Raw genomic sequence first — 22,604 nt, forward strand, 5'->3', positions numbered from 1 at the left:
TGTTCTCAGCCCAGACCTGGAATGAAACCATGTCATCCTTTTCCCGTAATGTTAGGGAAGTTTCCTTTTTTTTTTTTTTTTAAGATTTTGTCTATTTATTTGAGAAAGAGAGAGAGAGAGAGAGCACAAGCAGAGGGAGGGGCTGCAGGAGAGGCAGAGGGAGAGGAAGAAGCAGACTCTGTGCTGAGCAGAGAGCCTGACACGGGTCTCGATCCCAGGACCCCAAGATCACGACCTGAGCTGAAGACCGATTCTCAACCAACTGAGCCACCCAGGTGTCTCAAGATTCCTTTTTTTTTTTTTTAAGATTTTATTTATTTATTTGACAGGCAGAGATCACAAGTAGACAGAGAGGCGGGCAGAGAAAGAGAGAGGAAGGGAAGCAGGCTCCCTGCTGAGCAGAGAGCCTGACTCGGGGCTTGATCCCAGGACTCTGGGATCATGAACTGAGCCGAAGGCAGAGGCTTTAACCCACTGAGCCACCCAGGTACCCCTTCATTCCTTTTTTTTAAATTGAAGTATAATTTACACATAGAAGTGCACACATTTTCACCATCTGAAATACACTTACATCACAGCTCCTGGATCAGGAAGCAAGAAGGTACTAGCATCCCAGAGGTCCCCTTCATGCTTGCGTAAATTTTGTAGCCTCTCGCTGCTTCTGATCCCTTGTCTCTTAAACAGGGCCAATAATACTGACCCCATCGGATTGTGGTGAGGCTTAGGGAACCAGTATCTACAGAACTGTCAGCAGGGGCCTGGCACAGGGTGAGCACTACAGATGTGTTGGCCAAGCCAGACCCTCTCTGTTTCCCTTTACCCTAGCCTAGCTAAAAGCCCCATGCTCCTATGGGTTCCTGGGTCCAGCAGAGCTCCTTCAGGTCCCCAACATACAAATCCTTGTGGGAGGGACTCAAAGAAGACCACAGCTGTTGGAGTCACAGCACAATCAAGGACCTGATGTCTCTCAGGTAAGTAACACACTCAAGCCCAACATGAAATGTGCTGACTTTATTAGCTGTGAGACATTCCACTACCTGGTAGAGTCCCAGAGGTCATCACAGAACCATGAGGGGTGGAGTAGCTGGGGGCTGGAGCTCTGTGCCCTGATGTGTCCACTACAGAGGACACTTTTATCCTCAGCCGGTTCAAAGGCTCTTGGCAGGAGCTCTCACTAACCTTGGGTGCTAAGCCATGAAGTGGTGGATAGTTCTGAGCCACATGTGGCAGTACCCAACTGAGAGCAAGGTTCTCACATGGATCAAAAACTTCTTTCTTCAGTGACTCCTCCGTCCCGTAAGCTACCTCTACACCTGAGCCTCAAACACCATCTAAACAGAGCCCTAGAGGAGTCTGGGAAATTCCTGAGCCTCTTTACCATTCACCATTGTGGGTCACTTGGGTTGGCAGTTTGTAGCTAGGGCAGGAGAACGGTTTTCAGAGGTCCATTGGACAGCTGTCTGCCTCCCCCAAATCCTTCACTCTAACCCACTTTCAATCCCCTCATGGTATCTTATCTTGGGGTTCAGTGGCTCCAACTTCCTGCCAATCCAGGATCTGAGCCATGTCTCTGGAACTCCAGCTGCTTGGGGATGGAGCTGAGGTGTTCAGGGAGAGAGGGAAAACGGGGACCACAGATGAGTCCTTGTACCTCCAGGGGATGAAGAGTTGAGGCCAAGGGTGACAGGAGCCCCTCAGGCTGCTCCTGTTCTGAGGAAACTGTGAGAATTTTGTCTGTTGCAGCCAGGGGAGCCAGGGGAGGCCCCCTGGAGGAGGAGTTCCTTCGTGTCAGCCTATACTTGTTCAAGTTGCCACAGCTTGGGACCTGGAGGTGGGAGGCAAGAAAGGGGGAGGCCACCAATGTCAGGGATGGGAACTGGCAGGAGCTGTGTCCTGTTGCCCTTGCCCCAGCTGTGGGATCTATGGTTACAATCTGGGCTTTGCCACCACCTGTCCAGGCTGCTTGTCATGACGTAAAGGAGGACAGCAGAAGCCACAGCTGCTCTCTGACTGCAAAGGCTCTGGGCTTGATGCCACAATGAGACCAAGTTCCGGGTGGGGCAGACATGCAGCTGCCTCCAGGAAAGCCCTTGGGGATCCCTTCATCTGCTCACCTGTTCAGGGGTCAGACCGCCCGGGGGCAGCCTAGTTCCTGGACTCTGAGTGGCTGAGGCTGCAGGAAACAAGGCCAGGTCATCAGACATAGGGGCTCCCAGAATGCAGCCAGCGTGACCCTGGGGCGGGGGATGCTGAAGGAGCTGTAGGATACGGCTGAGGTCTGAGGACATGCGGGACTCCAGCCTGCCAGACAGAAACCCACAGTCAAGGTCAGGGTCAGAGTCAGCATCAGGGTAAGGGAGAGCAGTTCAGGTCCTGAGGCAGCTCTCAATTTTGCAGCCGGCATGCCATTCCTGCTGCATGCAATGGCAGTCTGGGACCTACCTGATGCTACTTCCCCGCTACAGTCCACAGGTCTGCTGAAATTTCCCTTAGCACATCCCTGACTTCAATAATAACAGTGACAAGGCATTATGCACACCTCATTTAGCCCTCTTAAGGGAGCTTTAGTATGGGTATTCTGGTTATCCTCATTTCATGAAAGGGCAAACAGAGGCTCAGAATAGTTAAGTAACTTGTCCACATTCTTGCTGGTCAGTTGCAGAGCCAGGTTAGGAGCCCAAGACTCTACTGCCCCAAGCCCTCCCTCTACCGCCACAGCCCTGCCAACCACAGGCCATACACTCTATGGTGTGTATATAGGTATAGGGCCTATGGAGTTTGTTTCTGCATGAGGTTATGCTCCTCTTCCAGAAAGTCTTCCTTGGTATGTTTGGGGATTTGCTAGGACAAGCCGCCCAAGGAAGTGGGCTTAGTGACCTAGGGAAGGGGAGACTTGCAGCTAAATGGGGCTAGCCATTCTAAAACCCACAGAGTACACAGTGATGTCCCCGAGCCACCAAGAGGGGGCACCCGTGCCTAGCCCACTGCTGGGCCTGTTCTCTGCAGCCACCCCCATTCATGGCCCACAGGACACTCACCTGTTCATCTGGGCCTGGAGCTGTTCTAGCCTGGAGCCTAGCTCCCGAGGCCAGCAGTCTGGGTCTCCCTGAGTGTTGGGAGGGCTGTGCCTTGGCTTTGGGGGCACTTGCTGCAGCAACTCAGGCCAGAGGCCAGATGCATCTGAGATGCTCAGGGAAGGGGCTGCGGCTGCAGGAGGGAAAGGGAAGCCTGAGCTTCAGTGTGGCTGGTTCCACAGGCATGAACTGGAGCAGAGCCCATCCCCTTCCCCTACCTGCCATGGTAACACAGGTTGGGAGAAGTGGATCTCTTTACCTGGGTGCCCTGAAGTACAAGGTCCTGCCCCCATAGAGGTCTGGCTTCTAGGGCCCAGAAAACTCTAACCCCGAAAAGGGGGCTAGGGCCCCAGCTTGGGGGGGGGGGGCTGCTGGCTGCGTGGGGACAGTCCAGCCCTGGCCTCACTGTCCAGGGAGCTGCAGCCCAGCCACTCCCCTTGTGCCTTGATATGAAACAGCCCTTGCTCAAGTTCTGAGCACACAGGGGCAGGAAGGAGACAAGGGTGTCTATTCTTGAGGCTCAGAGAGGGAGCTGCCCTCTGTCCGAAGCTGAGGAAGATGGGGAAGGACCTGAAAGGGGTAGGAGGCTGGGCAGGGGCTTTAGGCGAGGCTGGGGCCAACACTGGTGGAGGCTGGCTTTGCTTACCTGACTGGTTGTCACCAAGGAAGAAGGCTTGGTGGTCCTGGCTGCCTGGAGCTGGCTGGGGTGATGACTGGAAACCCCCGCCTGCCTTGTGGGGAACAAGAGCATCAAGTGACAGGTACGAGCATCAAGTGACAGGTACCAAAGCTGGGACAGCTTTTTTCTCCCTTGCAACCCCCCTCCTGTGGCCTTTGAGACAGCTAGGTGAGAAAGTAGTAACAGGAGGCCAGGCTTCCCCTGATGCTCCAGAAAGCTTCCTGAAGGTTCTCTCCTGCACAGGTGCACCACCCTCTTGGCACCATGTAACTTGGGGATACTGAGGGGCTACAGATGCCCCAGGCCACAGGACCACATCCCTCTTGCCCTAGGGTCGAGCCACTGAGCACTTGGGCCATCTGATGGCTCCTAGGGGCTAGGGGCCCCAAGGCAGATTCCTTATAAAACATCTCCTAGACAGATCAGGTGGGAAGACGAGATACTGGCTGGGGGTAGAAGAGCAGAACAGACAGGGTTGGAATAACTGTCCGTAGCAAGAAAACCTGCCTCAGCACCATCTTCTAGAAGGTGGGCATGGAGCTTGAGCCAGCAGAACCCATCCTCCTGAGGCTGGGGGGTGGCAGGCTCAGTGCCAGGACCTCAGCCACTGTTTTCTCTGCCAGGCATGCCTGCCCCCTCCTTCACACTAACTGATTCCAGACACCCCTTCTCCATACAGTCCCTTCTGGGCACTCCTTGGTAGGAATGCTCCGTAGAAATTTGGTCTCCCCACACATCCTCATGACTTCCTTGGTTATTTAACTATGAGGCTCTTTATTTTCATTGAGTTGTTATAATCTCTTCCACTGAGTGATAAGCTCGAGAGGAGAGGCTGCTCTATCACTCGTTTACACCCCTGGGACCTGGCACTGTGAGCCCCTGGATGGCAGATGCCCCCTTCCAGCCTGATGCTGTGAGGTGGGAAAAACCTCAGCTGTAGATTTGCACAAAGTTGAGTCCACTCTTTGGCTCTGCCTTTGACTGTATGGCTCACTGAATACGGTATGGCTTTAACTGATGTACTCATCCTCTCTGACCCTCAGTCTCTTCATCTAGAAAGTGGGGGAAATTACACCCTGTGTAAGGAGAAGACTAAATGAGATCGTGTAAATGAAGCTGGGTTGGTGCTCAATAACTAGTAGCTCTCATCACATTTGGGATTATGTTGGCCACAGTAGACGTAGAAGAAATTACAGTGAAGGACACAGGATGGGGTGGAAAGGAAGGGAGGTGGTCAGATGGGTCCCCTGAGGCCAGGCAGGCCAAGGGCTCAGCAGCCTCCATGGCCCGTTACCAGCTGGCTGAGGGCCACTCCCCGCCCTGGCCCACCCAGCCCAGACTCACGTCCCGCAGGTTGAAGGTGACTTCCAGCTTACTCCAGAAGCTGTCTGCGAACGCGGGGTACATGTCCAGCACCTCCAGCAGGTCTGCCCGCTGGATCTTGTGTAGGTCACAGTAGGTCAGGGCCCGCACATCTGCACTGGACTTGCCCGGCCGGGCGTGAAGGCTAATGGGTTCCCCAAATATGTCGTTCTTTCCTGCCAGCCAGAGGGACAGGGGTCTCTCCAGGGTCTGGCTCCAAGCTCTCCTTGGAAGAGCCTCCCTGAGGGCCCCTTGATCATGAACTCTCCCCCCTCCAGGGATCCTGCCAGGCTGGGGCTAGAGACAAACCTGGGTGTGCTGGCTGGAGGTGAGGAGGGGTTGGACGTGAAACCTGCCTTTTTCTTTGTTCTCTGAACTCTGAAGAGGACATATACCATCCCAGCATGTAGGTCTCCCCCAACACTAGTCTCCAGGCCCCTCAGGACCACCCCCTATCAGAATCTGCCCCCCTTCTATTTTCTTTGTTCTCTGGCACTGCCCCTATCCACCCCTCCACTCCAGGGGAAAGTGGGCAGGAAAGGTTCCCTGTTCAACCTCTTCCTTGCCCCTCAGTCTGGTGGTGCTGTGAGTGCAGGGAACCTGGGGCTGGGAGCCCCCATTGCCCCCACAGCGAGGTCTGAGGCTTCTATCTCTTTGTGTTCCCACTCCCTATTGTGGGGCCAGGTAACCAGCATGGCCCTGGCAGAGGAAGCCTGGGGAAGTCACTTCCCCTCTCTGGACCCCACCATTCTCCTCTCCAAAATGGGTTTAACTATATCTGCCTTGCTTGCCCCACTGGGCTGTCCAGAGGAACAGATATGATGCTTGAGAACCTGCCTCAAATAGCAAGAAGCACCAGACAGGTTGGTGCCAGGCACCGGGGGCGACGGATGTCCCAGGGTGGATGTAGGGTGATGACACGTGGGGCATGTGGTGAGGGTAGGGTTCCTCCTGGTGCCAGGCCCCCTGTGCTGGCCACAGGATGTAAACGTGAATAAGATCCTATACACCCCCCCCCAAAGAGCCCCCAAAGTCCCACAAGACAGGCACCTAAGCCACCAACTAGTTTATGCATCATGTGTAGAGTCTTAGGATGGGGAGAACAAAAAGCTAAAAGGAGGGGGAGGGGCTCATCGACCAAGGTTGGTGGAGGCCGGGATGAAAGGCTTACAGAAGATGTGATGTGGGAGCTGGGTTGTGACAATGAGGGCTGGGCCCACAGGAGAAAGGCAATCAGAGTAGAAGAACCATCTGCCCAGTGAGGGCAGACAGAGAGCCCAAGGCTGGGGTGCCAGGGACCATGATTGCCTGACATCCACTCCCCACAGGGAAGTCCAGCCCCTCAGCCTGGCAGTATGACCAGGAGCCCTAACAGCTGACATGGACAATGATGGATGGAAGCCAAGACCTGTTGCCCAAGAGAACAGGATCAAAGATCACTCAAGAGGAGGGGATTAAGGTCCAGAGAGGGAAGGGACTCACCAGACTCCCATATGAAATTCATAAGCTTGAAAACTGGGCAACATCATAAAATGATGGTTATCCAGTAGACAAAGGATTATGACCTAATGTACATTTCCACTCAAGGCAAAATGAGAGGATTTCAAGTCTCTAACTGAAACTTACATTGGACTAGCTTCTTAATTATTAAATAGAATTATTATCCTTCCCACGTGGATGGCACTTCTAAGGTAGGCTGGGAGTGAGGGAAGGTCTCATAGAGGAGCCCACGGCTTGAACTGAGCCTTGAAGGATGACCAGGATCTGCTAGAAAAGTGCTCCAAGCAGAGTGGCAGCACGTGCAAAGGCAGGGAGGTGTGACAGATACTTCAGGGTAGGGAAGGCTAAGTGTTTGGATGGCAGCAGCATGAAGTATCGTGGGGAGGGTGGCAGGATTTAGGGAGGCCAGATCAGGGAGGGCTGTGCATGTTGTGATCAGGGGTTTACATATGTCATGGGTCATGGGGAACCATGGAAAGATTCTGAACAGAAGAGGAATATACAGATGTGAATTTCAGGTCACTGGCAGAAGGTGGAAAATGGAGTATGGGGGTAGACCAGATGTAGGGACACAGGAAAGGAGCACTTGACATGTGCCCAGGAAGGACGTGATGAGGGCTGGAGCCAGGCAGGGACAAGGAGACAGGTGTGGGATTGAGAGGTATTAAGGAGGGTAACAGACGGGAGTCTGTGGCTGCCTGGATGGTGGGGATGGGACAAGAAAGGAGAAGTGTGCTCCCTTGGTTGATTTCCAGATCTCTGGCCCCAGCAACGGATTGTTCACAGTGATGGGGATTCTGAAGGAGCAGATTTGAGGAAAGATAATGATTTTAGACACAGACACGTTGTTTGGTCTGCCTATGGAATATAGGGTGGCCATACCCAGGAAGGAATGGAATATTCTGGCCTAAAGGAGATATTGGGGCCAGGATGGCTGAGAACGTGGGAGCAAAGCAGTAGCTCAGGTGAGGGTACTGAGTGAGGAAAAGAAAGCAGAGCCCACCCTTGGTGAACACCAGCTGGGGGGCGACCAGGGAGAGGACTGAGCAGAGAAACTGGAGGCGGCCTGTTCAGTGGGGCTGGAGGAGAGCCCAGCCATGGAGACCAAAGGAAGGAGAGGCTGGCATCCTGATCAGAGTCTTGGGGTGGGCTGAAGTCAGGGAGAAGGCAAGAAAGATGATAATCGTCTCAGATAGGTGAAGTGATTTGCACAAGGTCACATGGTTGGTAAGGAGCAGGGGCTTGTGTGCCCCCAACTCTGTCCCCTGTCCAGTGCTCATATCCTTCTTCCAAAGTGTCCAGCTGTCCGTATAGCAGCAGTGAATGAGACTGGGGTCCTCCCTCCACCCAAGACAAAGCTTTGCCCTCTCCACTGAGCTCCCCAAGAGTGGAAGAAGGTAGGCGCCTTCTTGGACTTTGGAGTTAGACACATAGCCCTGGAATCCTGGTCTGGCCACCTGTCGGCATGACCTCTCTGAGCCTCTACTTCCCTATCAGGAAAATGGAACCCATGGTAGAGATTTGTTTTAAGGGTTCAGTGAGCTAGGTATTTAAAGGAAAAAATAAAAAAAAAAAGCTCTCCACCGAGCACCGAGCATGCGCACATGGCAGGCCAGTAAAATGTGCCATCCTCGTTAGGAATGGAGTAGTCCAGGCAGGACATCTCTATTTCCACCCCACCCACCCATACCGGTCTTGCCCTCCCTGCCCGACCCACCTAGGATGGCCACCACCACGTCGTCGCGCAAGATCTCAATGGAGCCACGAGAGATGAAGTAGAGCGTGGAGAGCACGTCGCCCAGGTGTACCAGCGTGTCCCCCGGTGGTGCATGAGTCGTCTTGAACTTGACCGCCAGCGCTCGCAAGCAGCCCTTGCTGGCTCCACGGAAGGCAGGGCAGTGCTGCAGCAGCGCGCGGTGCAGGTGCAGGCAGATGTCGGCCTGCAGGCACTCAGGGAAGCCCTTCAGCACCTGTGAGGGGGGCGGTCCCATCCAGCGGGATACGGCTGGGCCTGGGGCTAGGGGAACCGGAGCGGGGCGGGGGGGGGTGTAGGGGGGAAGGGGGTAGGGGGCTGGGGGTGCCCTGTGCCCACGGGACCTTGGCCTCCCCCGGGGGCATTCAGCCAGAGCTGGGACATGAGCTGGATCGCCTGCCCCACCAGAGGTCAGGCCGCGGGGCTCACCGCGTTCATGTCAATGCCGTTGGTGTAGGACCAGGCATGCTGGAAGTACTCTTCCAGGCGCTGCCGCAGCGGGTTTGGGATCTGGTGGAAGCGGATGAACTCCTTGACACGTAACATCTGCGTGTGGTAGCGCGCAGTGCCCGAGTACAGGCGCTGGATGATGGCTGACACGTTGCCAAAGATGCTGGCGTACATGAGGGCTGGGGTGAAGAAGCAGGGGTGCGGGGAGTGAGCTCCTTCGCAGCCCCACCAGGCCATAGCACCCCAAGGCCTGCTCCAGACCTCCTTCTCCCTAGGAACCCTCTAATCAGGGGCCCCTCCGTCCAGAGCCAATTCAGAGTGCCCAGAACAGTGCCAGGGCACACAGAGGGACAAAAGCCCCTGGGCTTCCTGCCCTCCTCCCTCCTCCCTCTGTGCTGTGTCTCTTGGCACCTTCCTGGACCCAGAGGCCAGACTCCTGAGAACTAGGGCAATGATTTTTTTAGTACAGATTTGTTTTCCTCCTTCAAGTTGTAAAAAAAAAAAAAAAAAAAAAAGTATAATAAAGGGAAAACTCTTGGTCTCTGTTTTCACCCTTTTTTTTTTTTCTTGTTTTTGTTTCTCTGGGCTTTCACATCTCTAAATACTCTGAACATGACAACTTCTACGTGTAAAATTCCATCTGACTCTTGTGTTGCTAGACGAGGTGTCTTGGGGAGCAGGCAGCGCAGTGCAGGGCCCGGAGCAGACTGAAAACAGCAGCCTCGCCATTTTCAGCAGCCCAATCAGGGTTGTGGTCTGGAGGGGCAGGGAGGGGGCCACATAGCCAGAGGAGCCGGCCCCCTGGGATAAAACTGGGTCTCTGTCTATCCCTGGCAAGTTAGGACCTTTAGTCTCCTTGGTCTGTAAACTGGGCTTGTAATACCGCCCCCACAGGGCATGCACCTTTGACAAGCACTTACAAAAATGCCTGAAGGGCCAGCTTCATGGGTGTGTGAGCTATGCTAAGAAGGGCCCCCAGGCTTGGTCGCTGGCTCTGCTGTCACCATTCTGGAAATCCTTAAGACTTTTTAGATAAACAGTCCCCACCTTTTCATTTTGTACTGGGCCCTACAAGTAGTATAGCTGGTCCTGTTGCCTGGCACAGAACAAAATGTTGTACATGTGTTAAATTCTGTGTGTAGTAGGTGAACAGGTGCAAAATTTCCTTGTGCTGCATGCTTTGTATTTGCCCATCCCCCACAGCTTTACTGTGTTCTGTCTCATTACCAAATAAAACTTGAATGGCACAGGTAAGGCCTGGGCATGGGGTGACACTCACAGCCGATGAGCATGACACAGATAGAGAAGACCTTCTCAGAGTTGGTGTTGGGGGAGACGTTGCCGAAGCCCACACTGGTGAGGCTGCTGAAGGTGAAGTAGAGGGCGGTGACATACTTGTCCTGCACCGAGGGGCCGGAGGCTGGGTCACTGCCATTGTAGCGTTTGCCGAGCTGCGCGCCCAGGCTGTCCAGCCAGCCAATCTTGGGCTCCAGGTAGGGCCGCTCCACGTTGCCGATGGCGTACCAGATGCAGGCTAGCCAGTGTGCAATGAGCGCAAAAGTGCACATGAGCAGGAAAAGAACAGCTGCCCCGTACTCAGAGTAGCGGTCCAGCTTCCGCGCCACGCGCACCAGCCGCAGCAGCCTCGCCGTTTTCAGCAGCCCAATCAGAGTTGTGGTCTGGAGGGGCAGGGAGGGGGCCATGGAACCAAGGGTCAGCCCTGGAAAGGCTGCACTTAGGATCACCTTTGGTTGCTTGTGCATGTGGTCACACAGTCATTCAACAAACATTGGGCTCTTAGCCGGTGGCAGCACAGCACAGCACAGCACAGCAGAGGGTCTTAAGGAGCTCTCAGCCTAAATCTCAAAACATTGTTATGGTTGTGAGGACAGAAGTCCAGGGGAGTGCAGAGAAAAGGGTGATCAATATAGGACAGGGGAGGCTTCACTCATGAGCTGAATCCTGAGAGTTGAGGCTGAGTCTGCAGGCAGACAGAGGGAGAGGGAAAGGCATTCTAGGCACAGGGAGTAGAATGAGGCAAGCAAGGCGTGGAGGCGTGAAACGGCACAGCCCGCATGGGAAACCAAGTGCGGTGTTGCCGCCTGGAGTGCAGGGTAGATGGTGGAGTGGTGAGAAATGAGCCTGGAGGGTGGGTGGCTGGGGGCTGCTCCTGTGGACCTCAAGGTCCAAAAAGAGCTTGGCTTTTATTTCAAGCCACTGAGAAACCAATGAAGGTTCTACAGGGTCAGATAAATGATTTGAAACCGGTCCTGGTTTCTGTGTGGAGGAGTGAGGCTGGCAGGTGCAGTGCTGGGGCAGAGGTGGGTAAGAGGGCCGCTCGGTGTTCTGGCAGGGGCGGTGGGGTGGAGAGGAGGGAAAGAGATTGGCTAGAAGTGGGTGGGCACGGGAGCAGGGAGTGATGATGGACTTCCCTCCCCACCAGCCCCCTGCTGGACGGGCTGTTGTGGGGGTGGCCGGTACACAGAAGGCAGAGCTGATCTGAATGGAAAGCTGATCCCAAGGATGGGGGCAAAAGGACATTGTGGGACTAGAAGCTATGAGAAGAGCCTGCAAATGCCTTCATGTCAGTTGTAGGAAGTGAGTGGGCATAGTAGAGGGTCTGGGGGTGACCGGGGGATCAGGCTGCCTTGCAGAAGTAGCCTGTGGATTCCCTTTCCAACTCCAGGGTAAGTGTGCTTTAGAAGCCAGCACAAGGGGCTGGGAGATGACACATGTTTGAGGTCCCCTCTCTATCCCCACCTGCTTTGGCAAAGGTACTCAACACCAAGTGCTCCCTGCACCCAGGACTGTGGGGCTGGGAAGCCTCAGGGCTGGGGCACAGGGAGTGGCCACAGCCGCTGGCCTGAATGGGGTTTGCTCACCTCATCGGAGCCAGTGCGGAAGATGAGCAGGTCGAAGGGGATGGCGGCCACCATGTCAATGAGGAACCAGCCCTTGAAGTAGTGGACGGCGATGCGGCGAGGGTGGCTGACCACCTCGTCGTTGGTGTTGACATAGGTGGTGCGGAAGTTGATGACAATGTCCACGACAAACATGATGTCTACGATGAGGTCCACCACGGTGAGCGGACTACAGGTGTAGCCACAGTCCACGCGTTGTGACTCGTCCTGGTCGCTGAGCAGGAAGGCGGCTGAGTAGGGTGTGAAGATGGCCGTGTAGATGACCAGCAACAGGATGAGCCAGTCCCACACGGCCTTGAAGGGGCTGTAGTGCAGCAGGGTCCCCCGGTGGATGCGTGGAGCCTGCAGCTTGTACTCCGGCAGCACGTCGGCGCCCAGGGACAGAACCTGGGGGTGGGGATACATAGGGTGTCCGTTGCTAGTGAGACAGGGCTGGGAGGGATGAAGGCTTCTCGGAGAGGCTGGGGGAGGGGGCTGTGGGAGAGGGTGGGTGATGAGGGCTGTGGCGGGTAGAGGGGATGAAGCAAAGATGGGGAGAGCATGTGTGAGGCAAATTCATAAGGTGACAGGTGTATTGGGAGGAAGTACAGAGGGGAGATGGGTTACATGAGGAAGGACACAGCTCTGTTGGATAGGGAACCCGGGCTGGAAGTTCACCAGCTCCCTCACAAACAGGCCAGCCTGGAGTGGAGACAGCACTGGGGCGGGGTGGGGGGGGCAGGGTGGGGGGAGAACCAGGCTCTGAGTCATCTGTGGGCATGTTCCAGAGAAGAACTTAGATCGAAGAGGGTAGCTGGGGGTTCGATCCTCTCTGGTGGGTTTGGGAGGTTCCCAGAGGTCAGGATTCCTGATGAGACCAAGTCACTCCCAGAAGAACCTCTTCAGTCCTGAAGGTCCCGGGGAGCCTAGACCAATGAGGGGCCTCCCTGGGGCCAACTCACAGAGCCTTCCATGGGGAGAGTCAAACTGGGGTCATGTAGCTAATCTGAGACCTTGACAGGTCCTGGGCACCAAGGAGCGCCAACTGTTTTACATGTGTGCAAGGGGGCTTTGCTCATTACTTTCAGCTGAGGCCCCTCTGTTCTGCCCCTCCCACCCTGCCTCGGAGACTATGGCCAATATAGGGTCACCAGGCCCAGCCGGGCATGCCCAGGCTCTTGCCAGCTACCCAACACTAGAGGCAGCTGGGGCATCAGGAAGGGCATGTGATTTGAAGCCAGCCAGATCTTCCAGGTTGATCCCAGCTCTGACATTGCTATGCGTTTGTCTTGAGGTGAATTTTATGAGCTCTGTGAGCCTCAGTTCCTCTGTCCACAGAGTGGATAACAAAGCACAACCAACTCCAGACGTAATCGTGCATCCCAGTGGCACGTGCCACTCTACGATCATTCCTGATGGAGCCTGAGGGCTGGCCAGCTGACCCCACCACCACCATTGGATAGGCCCTGGCGGATGGCCCTGGTTTGAGAAAATCTGCAGTGTTACATTCTAACCTTTGCAAATCAGATCCGTTAACAGATGAGGTCACAATAAGGAGGATCCATCAAAGGGCTTAGGTCCTTAGGAGGTAGGAGCTCAGGTGTGAGGGCCCAGCCCTCTGAGCCTTGGTTGAGGCGGGGGAACTTCCCTACTCAGGGCCCGTGCCAGCTCCCTCCCCTGAGGTCTGTCAGGTGCCTCTCCTACCTTAGGGCCCTTACAGGGTGAGCTGGGAAAGCCAAGGCAGGCTGGGGCGCTGGGGTGGGGGGGCAGGATAGGAGCAGGGGGGCAGGTGGAGCAGGGACCATGGGCCCCAGCCAGGCCTGTCAGTCTTTCATGGGCAAATTTCCAGTCTAACACCCCCCATCACCACTGTGCCAACCTGAGGGCCTGGGGTGAGTGGCCTTGGCAGGACTCCCATGGTCAGGTCACTAGGGCCACCCTGCCTGACCTCTGAGGCCCTGGCCCTGCAGCCTGGGGTGCTTCCTTCCCAGGGTTCTCACATTTGGGGAGGGGCTGGGTGACAGGGAGTTTCCATCCCACCTGTTCACAAGTGAAAGGGGGCAGGGAGGAAAAAGAACTGATCCGTCCCCCATGAAGGCAAAGCCTCAGAGAAAGCTGAGTGGAGGCCCCCTAGGACCCCACCCCCACGACCTGTACTTCCTTACTCAGCCCTGGCCTAGCCCCCTTTGATGTCTCCATTACTCAATGTCGAAAGGATCCTTAGAGACCGTGGAGTCCAACTCTCTCTACAGGAGAGCTCTGGGGCCCAGAAAGGGGTAAGGTTACTTGTCCAAGGTCATACAACAAGTCAGGGGCAGGACTCCAGTCATCTGAACCTCAGACAGGGTTCTTGCATTTCCCTCTAGAATGGTGGTGGGGACTGGGACATCAGGCCCTATGTGAGGGCACACTGGGGTCAGCTGAAACAGAAAACCCAGGAAGGTTTGCCTGGGGCTGGCCAAGGAGGGGTTTAAGGGGAGGGAGGCATTCCAGATGGGACAGCTGGTCTCCTGGCCCTGGCTCCTCTGACTCTGGGCCTGCTTCAGGGCATGAATCCCCAGGAAGATGCTCAAAGAGAACTTAAGATGCCAGGGCCAACTGCCCTCTGCCTGGCTGGCAGGAGGATCCTGTTGTGGGCTGGGGGTGGAGGTGGGGAACAGGGACAGGACCAGGGCCCTCCATCCCTCCTCCTCTTCTCCCCTTAGGATGGCCCTGACGCTTCTCTCTGCTTCTCCTTTTCTGTGACTGGCAGAGACTTGAACAGGCCCCCGTGGTGGCCTGGGTGATCCCCCCCTCCCAGGTTCCTCCAGAGCTAGGGCGTGGCACTATTCCCAGGCTCTGTTGATACCCACCTCCCCGCCGCTTCCATCAGGATGGTAGACTCCAGGTAGGCCTTCAGGGCTAAAGAATCAGACTGCGGCAGGACAGGGGGTCTGGGGCTCAGATCAGACCCCAGGGGGCTGGACAAGCTGACTATCTCTACCACCCCTAGCCCCAGGCCTGAGAAGGGACCCACGAGGCCCAGCACAGCCCCACCACCCTGCCCTGCAGCCCGCACCTGGGTGACCTTCTCAGTGACATTCTGGGTTCGCTCCACCACCTTGTGCGGTGCGATGATCTCAATCTCCGTGGTCGAGCCCGAGCGGTGCTTCTCAAGGTTGAACTCCACGAAGTTGAGCGTGAACTGTGGGATCTGGCCAATGGTTCTGTACTTGACCCTGCCTGTGCCAGGCCCCTGTGGCCCCGGCCTGCCATGAGAGCTCTCTGAAAGCGGGCCCAGGGTCAGAGCAGCCAGGCCCAGGGGACCAGCTGTCCCATCTGGTACCCCCACGCATCCCTCCCACCACCACCCGTACCCCCACCTCACCGGAGCCCAGGAAGCTCTGGGACAGCAGGCACTGGGACAGGCTGCGGCGTTCGCTTTTGGCCAGGAGCTGGGCCAGGTCCTCGAAGTTGAGGATGAACATGATGACAGCCCCGTCCTCGTTCTTCACGGGTACCACGTCCACCAGGCAGCGGAAGCTGGAGGCTGCAGACACCATTGGGAGGGGTCACAGAAGGGATCCTCTCCTGCAGTAACATGGCCAGGGGAAGCCAGGGAGGGGGCTGGGTGGAGGTCAAGTGAAGGGCAGCCATGAGACTATTGGGTAGAAGGTTGGTGATGCTGCCCAGCAGGTGCCCCACCCACAGGGCAGAGGTGGGGAGAGCAGCTTAGCTGCTCATTAGGAGATAATGTAGCATCGGGCCCAAGTCCACACTCAGCCCTCCGCTCAGGGCTTAACCTTGAGGTTTGCTTCTGCTGTAATTAAAGCTGAGCAGATGGGGTGGATTAACTGGGGAGGGGATGTCGGGCGTTCTACCCCCATGTAGCTCTGGCTAGCCCTGGGTTCAGCTGCCATATTCCTATCCGACAAAGATGCCCTGCTCCCTCAATGCTGGAAGGAACTCAGAAAACACACTAAGTACTGTACCTGGAGACAGTGGGCACTTTGGGCCTCAAGATCCATGGTGGTGCCTCGGGGGAGGGGCAGACATAGCCCTCCCCTCCATTCTGCAGAGCCTGGGGTTCTGAGAAACTGACTGGCGAGGGCTGGAAGGGGAGGTGGGGTGGGGCTAGTCTCGCTGAACTCTCAGCACATAACAGCTTGGGGAGAAGGGACAGGTCCAGGATGAAGACACTGGAGTAAAGGCCAGGCTGCTGCCCCAGGGGTCCCAAGGCAGAGGTACAGGGACTAGAGGGCAGGCAGGGCAGTGGCCTGGGGTCTGGAGAAGGAGAGAGATGGCAGTTTGGGGACAGGCCCCTCTACTTCTATCCCTCTCACACCCTCTTAGGCAGCTTAGACCTAGCTGTTGGCCCTCTGTTCTTCTTTCTTGGCTTCAGGGTCTCCCCTGCGTGTGTGTATGGGGGGGGGGGGGGGCAATCAGAGCTAAGATAGCCACATACTCCCAGAGCCCAGACTATGGCCTGAGTTGGTGGGTAGATGCTCTATATTCCCCCTTTCCCTGATACCCAGTGGTCCCATGTCCCTCAGCTGAAACTGTTGGTGGGTATCAGGCCCAAAGGGCAGGATGCTAAGAGCCAGGGCCTCAAGTAAATATGCAGATCAGCCTGCCTGAGGGCAGATTTGGGTCTGTCTCACATATGAGGGGTCGGTACCTGTCCTGGTGTGTGTTGGTTGAGCGAATGAAAGAACATGTAAATGTGAGCACGCAGGAGGCCGGTTGACAAGAGCATTGCTACTTTGGGGTCCATTAGGATCTCTCCTCCCCCAAATTGCCTCCTCACACCATCAGTGCTGGGGTGCAGCTAAGTGGCCTGCATCCTCCCTCTCACCTTCTTCCCTGGGAGAAGGGATCTCCTGGATCAGATTCCCCGACTCCCAGGCACCAGGCAGCCATCTGCCAGCTGCTGCCCTGGGCCCCGGGGGAGACATCCACACCGAAGAGAGGCCACCCACCTGCCTCTGTGACCGCTCCTGGGCTCAGAGGGCTATGGGCTCAGCCTCCCGAGCCACAGCCCAAACTCTTAGCCTGGGACACAGGACCTACCCAGGAAGGCTTGCTGGCCAGTGGTCCGACACATCCCACCCAAGGCCAGACTGTCGCTTCACTGGCACTCCTCTCTGGCACTCCAGAGACCTGGTCTGGGATAGGGCAGGAAGAGGGCAAAGCTGGACAGAGGGGCAGAGTGTCCAGGCTCTCTATGCTGTTGGGCACTGTCAAGGCCCAGTCTTCAAGGACCTGCCCACTGATGCTCTTCTGGGAAAACTGAGGATGGGAGTGGACCAAAGACCCATCATAATAGTGAGGGCTGGAGGGGAGTCGTGCATCCCGTGCCCGACCTTCATTCTTGCTGCCTCTAGGGTGGGCAGAGAGAGGAGTCTATGAGGATTTAGATGAGTTTGGAGCTTTCTTTTTCCACAGCCCTAGGCTGCCCTTGCTCACAAGTGACTGTGTCTGAGTGACCAGAAGCGGTGAGTGTGTCACCCCAGGCTGTGCCCAGGAGAGGCGGTGCTCTTGCCCCACTGCTGGAGGGGGAGCTACCTTTTACCCCTTCCAGGGGCTCCTTCCAGGGCCTACCTCACCTCTGACAAAGGGCAGCAGACTTGTCTGCCCCCTGGGAGGCAGCCCTTCTCTCTGCTCTGCTCTGCCCCCTGGATGTGCTCCTTCCTTCAGTTTCCCATTGTCCCCACCCCTCGCCCCCTGGCCCTTGCCCCTCCTCCACACAGCCTCCCTATCACCCCCACCTCTTTATGCCCAGTCTGGGTTTGTAGGGAGCCCTCAGGGAGAAGCTGGTGCTGTAGAAAGCTGCCACTGAGAGGGTAACAGGGGAGGGTGGCCTCCTGCTTGGAGCTTCTGGCATTCATGGGTAAGTATGTGGAAAACACTGGGGCCTCTGACCTTGGCCCTTACCCTGTCCTCCTCATCCAGAGCTGAGGTCTGGAGGAGCCCAGGCATCCTCTAGTGTGACTTGGAGATGAGGAGACTCTCTGGTTTGGGGTCATTAGAGAAGAGGGCCTGACCAACGCAGGCAGATCTAGGCTCCTCTGCCAAGGGTCCAGCGGGGGCCTGTATAAAGGTGAGAGAGATCTGGGCACTCTCTATTCCTCCCTCCAAACTCTCATTAGTTTTAGTCTGTCGTGACGGTCCCCATCCCTCCTTATCTGTTAGATTCTTACTTTCCTCAGTAAAGGCAGTGGCGGAAGAGCCAGGTTCTTAGGGGTCTCTGAGCCCTATCTCATGGGGCAATTTTTGCCAAGTGCCGTGGCTTCTTTGAATCCAACTTTGTGCAGCTGTGTAATGCAGAGATAAATGAACACTTTCATTTTGACTTGGAGAACTGTCAGTGGATTACCCTTTTAGAGGAAAAGAGGATTATAAATAAACCAGCTAGAGTTCTGTTCAGGACCCTTTTCCACCTCCCTGGAGTCAGGGGGAGGGGAAGAAAGGAGGTATTGACTGGAAGAGGGAAGAAATCACCATTAGGAGACCTGTCAGGAGGACTAAAAGGTATATGGGAACATTATAAAAGAAGGATCATGTAGCCAGAGTGGACCATAAGATGAATATAAGTTATCTGAGTACCACATCCTTTTCTTAGGGTAATACAGGCCAAGAAGCTCTCCTTTCTGGATTTTGGGCCAATCTCAGGTAGGTCCAAGTAGTCTAAGGCTTGGGTAACAGGGCAGAGAAGGGCTTAGTGGCATAGGCTGGGGTTTGCAGGCACCAGATATGTGGTAATTTTCCATTTTCACCCAGGTCATGCCCCCAAGACTAAGTCCTGGGATCTCTTCTGATATCTGGAAGACCCCAGCAGGGTTCTAGGATCTGAATCCTGATCTGAGAGAGCCGAAGCCTGGTCTTGATCTCTTCCCCCTGCCCAGGTACATGCAGGGTGCTGAGGAGAGACCCTAAGAAAGCTGATCTGACATCCCTAGGATTCTGAGACCAGCCCATACGCCTCTGGGGCCCAGCTAGAGCTCTGGGGTTAAGGACCTGTTATCCCCCCATTTCCTGCTGTCCCATCCTATCTCAAGGGGACCCTTCTCACTCCCCTGACTATCACCTCCTCCCTGCAATGATGTGAGGAGTTGAGGTCACAGCTTTTAAAAATATTCTGACTTCATTAACCCTGCAAGGGCTGCCAAACTAAACCAGATTCTTCCTACTCCCCTAATCATTACCCCTGCATCTGCTTAGTTGGCAGCAGCAGGAGAGAGTCAGGGGGACATCCAGGACCCAGCCATGAAGCATCCTAGAAGCCCTTGAACACAAACATGCACACACATACATGCTTATGTCTACTTACATTCATGCTCCACACCCCAGGCCCCTAGGGCCCCAATTCTCAGTACCCCTTGGCCCCAATCCAAAGGAACCTGGTCTTTATACTCAGAGGGCCCTCATGCTTGCCTTCTCCAGAAGTCCGGCTTCTTAGCAGAGGCAGCTGGGGGGTCCTTTCTCCCCTCTTGGGATTACTCAGAACAAATAGCTCAAGGCAAAAATCTGGAGACTTGGGTTCTGCCCCAAGTTGGACCCCAGCAGTAGGATATTGGGCAAGTCCCTCTGTTGTCTTGGGCCTTGGTTTCTTCATCCATGAAATGAAGGGATTTATCTAAGCCAGTGGTTCCTTAACTTGACAGAACATCAGAACCCCCAGGGAGATTTCTCCAAATGCACCTGCTTTGGTTTCAACTCACACCTCTGAGTCAGCATCTCTCTAGGGAAGGTGTGTTTTGGAAAACACGTCCCAGGTAATTCTGATGCAGGATCAGGGTGGGGGGCCATTAAGTGATTTCAAAGGGACTTTTAGGATCCTAGTTCCCATTCATCTCTCCCCTTCTTCCCACCCACTGTCTGAGACTCAGGTCCTAGGGGGAGAGTCTTAAAGGGCCACAGAGCTCTGTCCTCAGCTCCTGCCCCATGCTTTTGTCCCACTTGCAATAAACGTGGGCTGGCAGTAACATCCCAAACTGGATGAGCCTCTGGGTAGGGGCAAACTCCAGACTCTATCTCCCCGACGATCTGGGGATGGGTGAGCCAGGTCCACTCCTGTTTCCCAGTAAGCAGCCCCCAAGCCTTGCCTGCCCACAGAGGCATTGAGGGGGTGACTCCTCCCCTAATCTCCGGAGCAGACGGAGATGAGGAAAGGTTCATTTTCATTCCAGCTGCCTGACAGCTGGGGCTGACAGTGACAGAGTGGGCAGCCAGGAGACTGGGGATGTGGGGGAGGGATGGTGGAGTGGGGCGCCCTGCCTGGAGTGAGGATCAGTTGGTGAGTCACCCTGGTCCCCAGCTTTGGGAAAGGACCTCAGAAGGCATTGATTCCAATGCCTATTGCTCCTCCCTCCACCCCACCCCGTGCAGATAAGGAAACTGAGGAGCAGAGAGGAGCAGGATTTGTTGGGGCTTCTGGTCCCTGGGTCAGTGCCCTCCCAATGGCCACTGTGGTTGGACAAGAGAGGGGCCGAGTCAGCCCTGCAGAACCTGTGGCACAAGGGAAGCTCACCATCCTTGCGGTAGTAGAGAATGTCCACCTTGCACTCTTCTGTCCCCAGCAGGGCCTGTGCTAGGCGGGACATGGCACTGCGCGGGGTATTGGGTCCTGTGAGGAAGTCGCAGGTGCAGGGTCGCTGCATCACCTCCACTCGGGAGTAGCCGAAGAGTTCACAGAAGCCGTCGTTGCAGTAAATGATGGCGCAGTTCTCCATCTGTGCATTGGCTATCAGGAACTTCCGACCTGGGGTGGGATGTGGGAAGCCCATGGCGACCAAGACTGGGCAGCCAAGGGCAGAAAGATCATAGGGATTCTCAGCAGCAGTGAGGGGGTGTCTAGATGGGAGAGCAGAGCAGTAACCAGAATGAGGGAGAGAAGTCAGGTCTGGCGAGGGTGGGAAGACCTCGGAGGCCAGACTCATGGGGGATGGCCATGGGACTCTTGAAAGTAATGAGGGTGATGGTAAGGAGGGGGAGTAATCAGAACGGTGACCAGAGAAGTGCTGGGGAAGGGAAGTCAGGCCTGGGGGTAGTGAGAAGACCAGGGCAGTAATAGGGTCAGTGAAGTGGAAAAGAGGCCCAAGGCTTCCTGGAGTCAGTGCAAGGAGTCAGGAAGAGGGAGCAAGGATGTGAACAGATGGGGCTCAGGCCTGGCAAGAGCTCCTATAAAAATTAGAGTGGCTAGGGTCAGGAGGTGAAAAGGAGGGATCAAGGAAACCTCTGGAGGAAGGGGTGGGGGTTGGTGTCAGGAGGAGGAAGCCAGACAGAAGGGAAGATCAGCGATTGGGATACAGAGAAATCAGCTCAGGGAAGGGGGCATTGCAGCCTGCCTCTCTTGCTCCAGAGGAGAGTGTGGCATTTGAGTTAAGTGGGACTCGCTGAAACAGAAGATGTCCGGGGACATTAAAACGAAGGATTTTGCATTCAGCGTCAATACCCGCCACTCTGCTCCATTCGAAGTAAGTAAAGGAGTCCCACCACTCCTGCCACCGAACCAGGAGTTCAGATCCGCCCCCACCTTAACGCATACACTCACTCTGGCCCTCGAACTTGCGGATGATGGTGTCCAGGTACGTGTTTTGGGGCGCGACGTGGCCCCTGCGGACAGGCATCTTTCGGCTGCAACCTCCGCCCGGAGCCACCAGCGCCCGGCTCCCTGCGTCTCCACCTGTCCTCGGGCTCAGCGGCGTCCGGTTCCGGGTGGGCGCTGCCCCCGGAGTGGGCCGCGGAGCTACGTGCCCCGCCTGCCGCCCTGCGCCTACCCTCTGCTGCCCTCCCTGCTCCGCCCTCCCAGGCCCGCGGCTCCCGCGCCTCACTCCCCCAGCTCCAGCCCCGGAGCTGTCCGCGCCGCGGTGCTGAAAGAAGCCGCGCGGCGGCGGGGCGGGGTTCCTGGGCGGGGGCAACTTCTCCCGACCCGACGGGGCAGGGGCGGGGCCCTGACTCCTAGGGGGCGGAGCTGGGTAGAAGTGCTGCATCAGGGAATGGGTCGGGGCTCCACTCCCGAGCTTCTTTCTGCTCCTGTCCCACTGGCCTGTGGCCTCATCCCCTATCGGACCCTTTCCCGCTACCATAGGGCGGTCCATACCTTGCCGGGCCGGGTCTTTTAGGTGGAGGGTGAGGAGAAGGGGAGCAGTTGTTAGAGGCCTCAGGTGGTCTTTTGCTGACTGTTTCTTTCACGGTTAAACAACCCTTAATCCCAGTGTGGCCCAGTGGGTTAAAGCCTCTGCCTTCGGCTTGGGTCATGATCCCGGGGTCCTGGGATCAAGCCCCACATCGGGCTCTCTGCTCAGCGGGGGGCCTGCTCCCCCCTCTCTCTCTGCCTGCCTCTTTGCCTACTTGTGATCTCTCTCAAATAAATAAATGAAATCTTAAACAAACAAACAAACAAACAAACAAAAAACAACCCTTAATCCGCCCTTGCCGAGCTTGCCCTCCAGCTGAATCCCAGTGCAACATGCAGAGCTCCTAAGTGGCAAGCTCAACACGGCCCTGGCCGTAGGAACATGGGTAGGAGTACATATGGAGGTGTACAAGAAATACACAATAAAGTATCTTCTTCAGAGGCCTGAGAGCTCTTAACCTACAGGTGCTGCTTGGGTTGGGGGGGGTCAGATTTAAAGCCACCCTTTAGCAAGTGACCACTGATAAAAGTGTCTGAGTACTGACTGAAAATAATACACTAGCAGAGCAGATGGGGATGGGGTGAGGTTTATTGAAAGAGGCTTCTTGGAGAGGAGGGAGAGAAGATCACTGTTCACTGAGCACATCAGTGGCTGGTCTTGGAGCTTTGCAGAGGGTCCAATGAACAGTTTTGAGTCAGGCCTTGGAAGGCAAGCATTCAAATGGGGCATGCACCTTAGGCAAAGGCCAATGGTGGAAGCAGTGCCAAG

General features: G+C 55.8%; 1 protein-coding gene across 2 annotated transcripts; it reads right to left on the bottom strand.

Annotated features, from left to right (window-relative positions):
* Positions 1-1,474: 1,474 nt before the first annotated feature.
* On the bottom strand, positions 1,475-21,475 carry KCNH6 (potassium voltage-gated channel subfamily H member 6). 2 transcript variants are annotated; one of them, XM_032870877.1, is made up of 14 exons: positions 21,251-21,475; positions 20,228-20,458; positions 15,086-15,247; positions 14,777-14,982; positions 11,701-12,126; positions 10,343-10,497; positions 10,098-10,183; positions 8,798-8,997; positions 8,333-8,585; positions 5,098-5,291; positions 3,721-3,805; positions 3,039-3,207; positions 2,115-2,301; positions 1,475-1,825 (listed from the first exon to the last, which is right to left on the bottom strand). In XM_032870877.1, the coding sequence occupies exons 1-14, from the start codon at positions 21,324-21,326 to the stop codon at positions 1,526-1,528; spliced, it is 2,730 nt and encodes a 909-aa protein (XP_032726768.1). In that variant the 5' UTR covers positions 21,327-21,475; the 3' UTR covers positions 1,475-1,525. The 2 variants fall into 2 exon arrangements, with proteins under 2 accessions (XP_032726768.1, XP_032726767.1); XM_032870876.1 differs by having other exon boundaries at positions 10,098-10,497.
* Positions 21,476-22,604: the final 1,129 nt, after the last annotated feature.

This window comes from Lontra canadensis, unplaced genomic scaffold, assembly GCF_010015895.1.
Source record: "Lontra canadensis isolate GAN:19392208 unplaced genomic scaffold, GSC_riverotter_1.0 scaffold41, whole genome shotgun sequence".
Taxonomy (NCBI): Eukaryota; Metazoa; Chordata; class Mammalia; order Carnivora; family Mustelidae; genus Lontra; species Lontra canadensis.

Coding starts and splice junctions, on each gene's coding strand:
- KCNH6 (XM_032870876.1), bottom strand. CDS start 21,326: ATGCCTGTCCGCAGGGGCCACGTCGCGCCCCAAAACACGTACCTGGAC. Junction 12,127..14,776: donor TCACTGAGAAGGTCACCCAG/GTGCGGGCTGCA, acceptor CCCCACCCCCAG/GTTCTGTCCCTGGGCGCCGA. Junction 2,302..3,038: donor CTCCAGGCCCAGATGAACAG/GTGAGTGTCCTG, acceptor TCTGTCTGGCAG/GCTGGAGTCCCGCATGTCCT.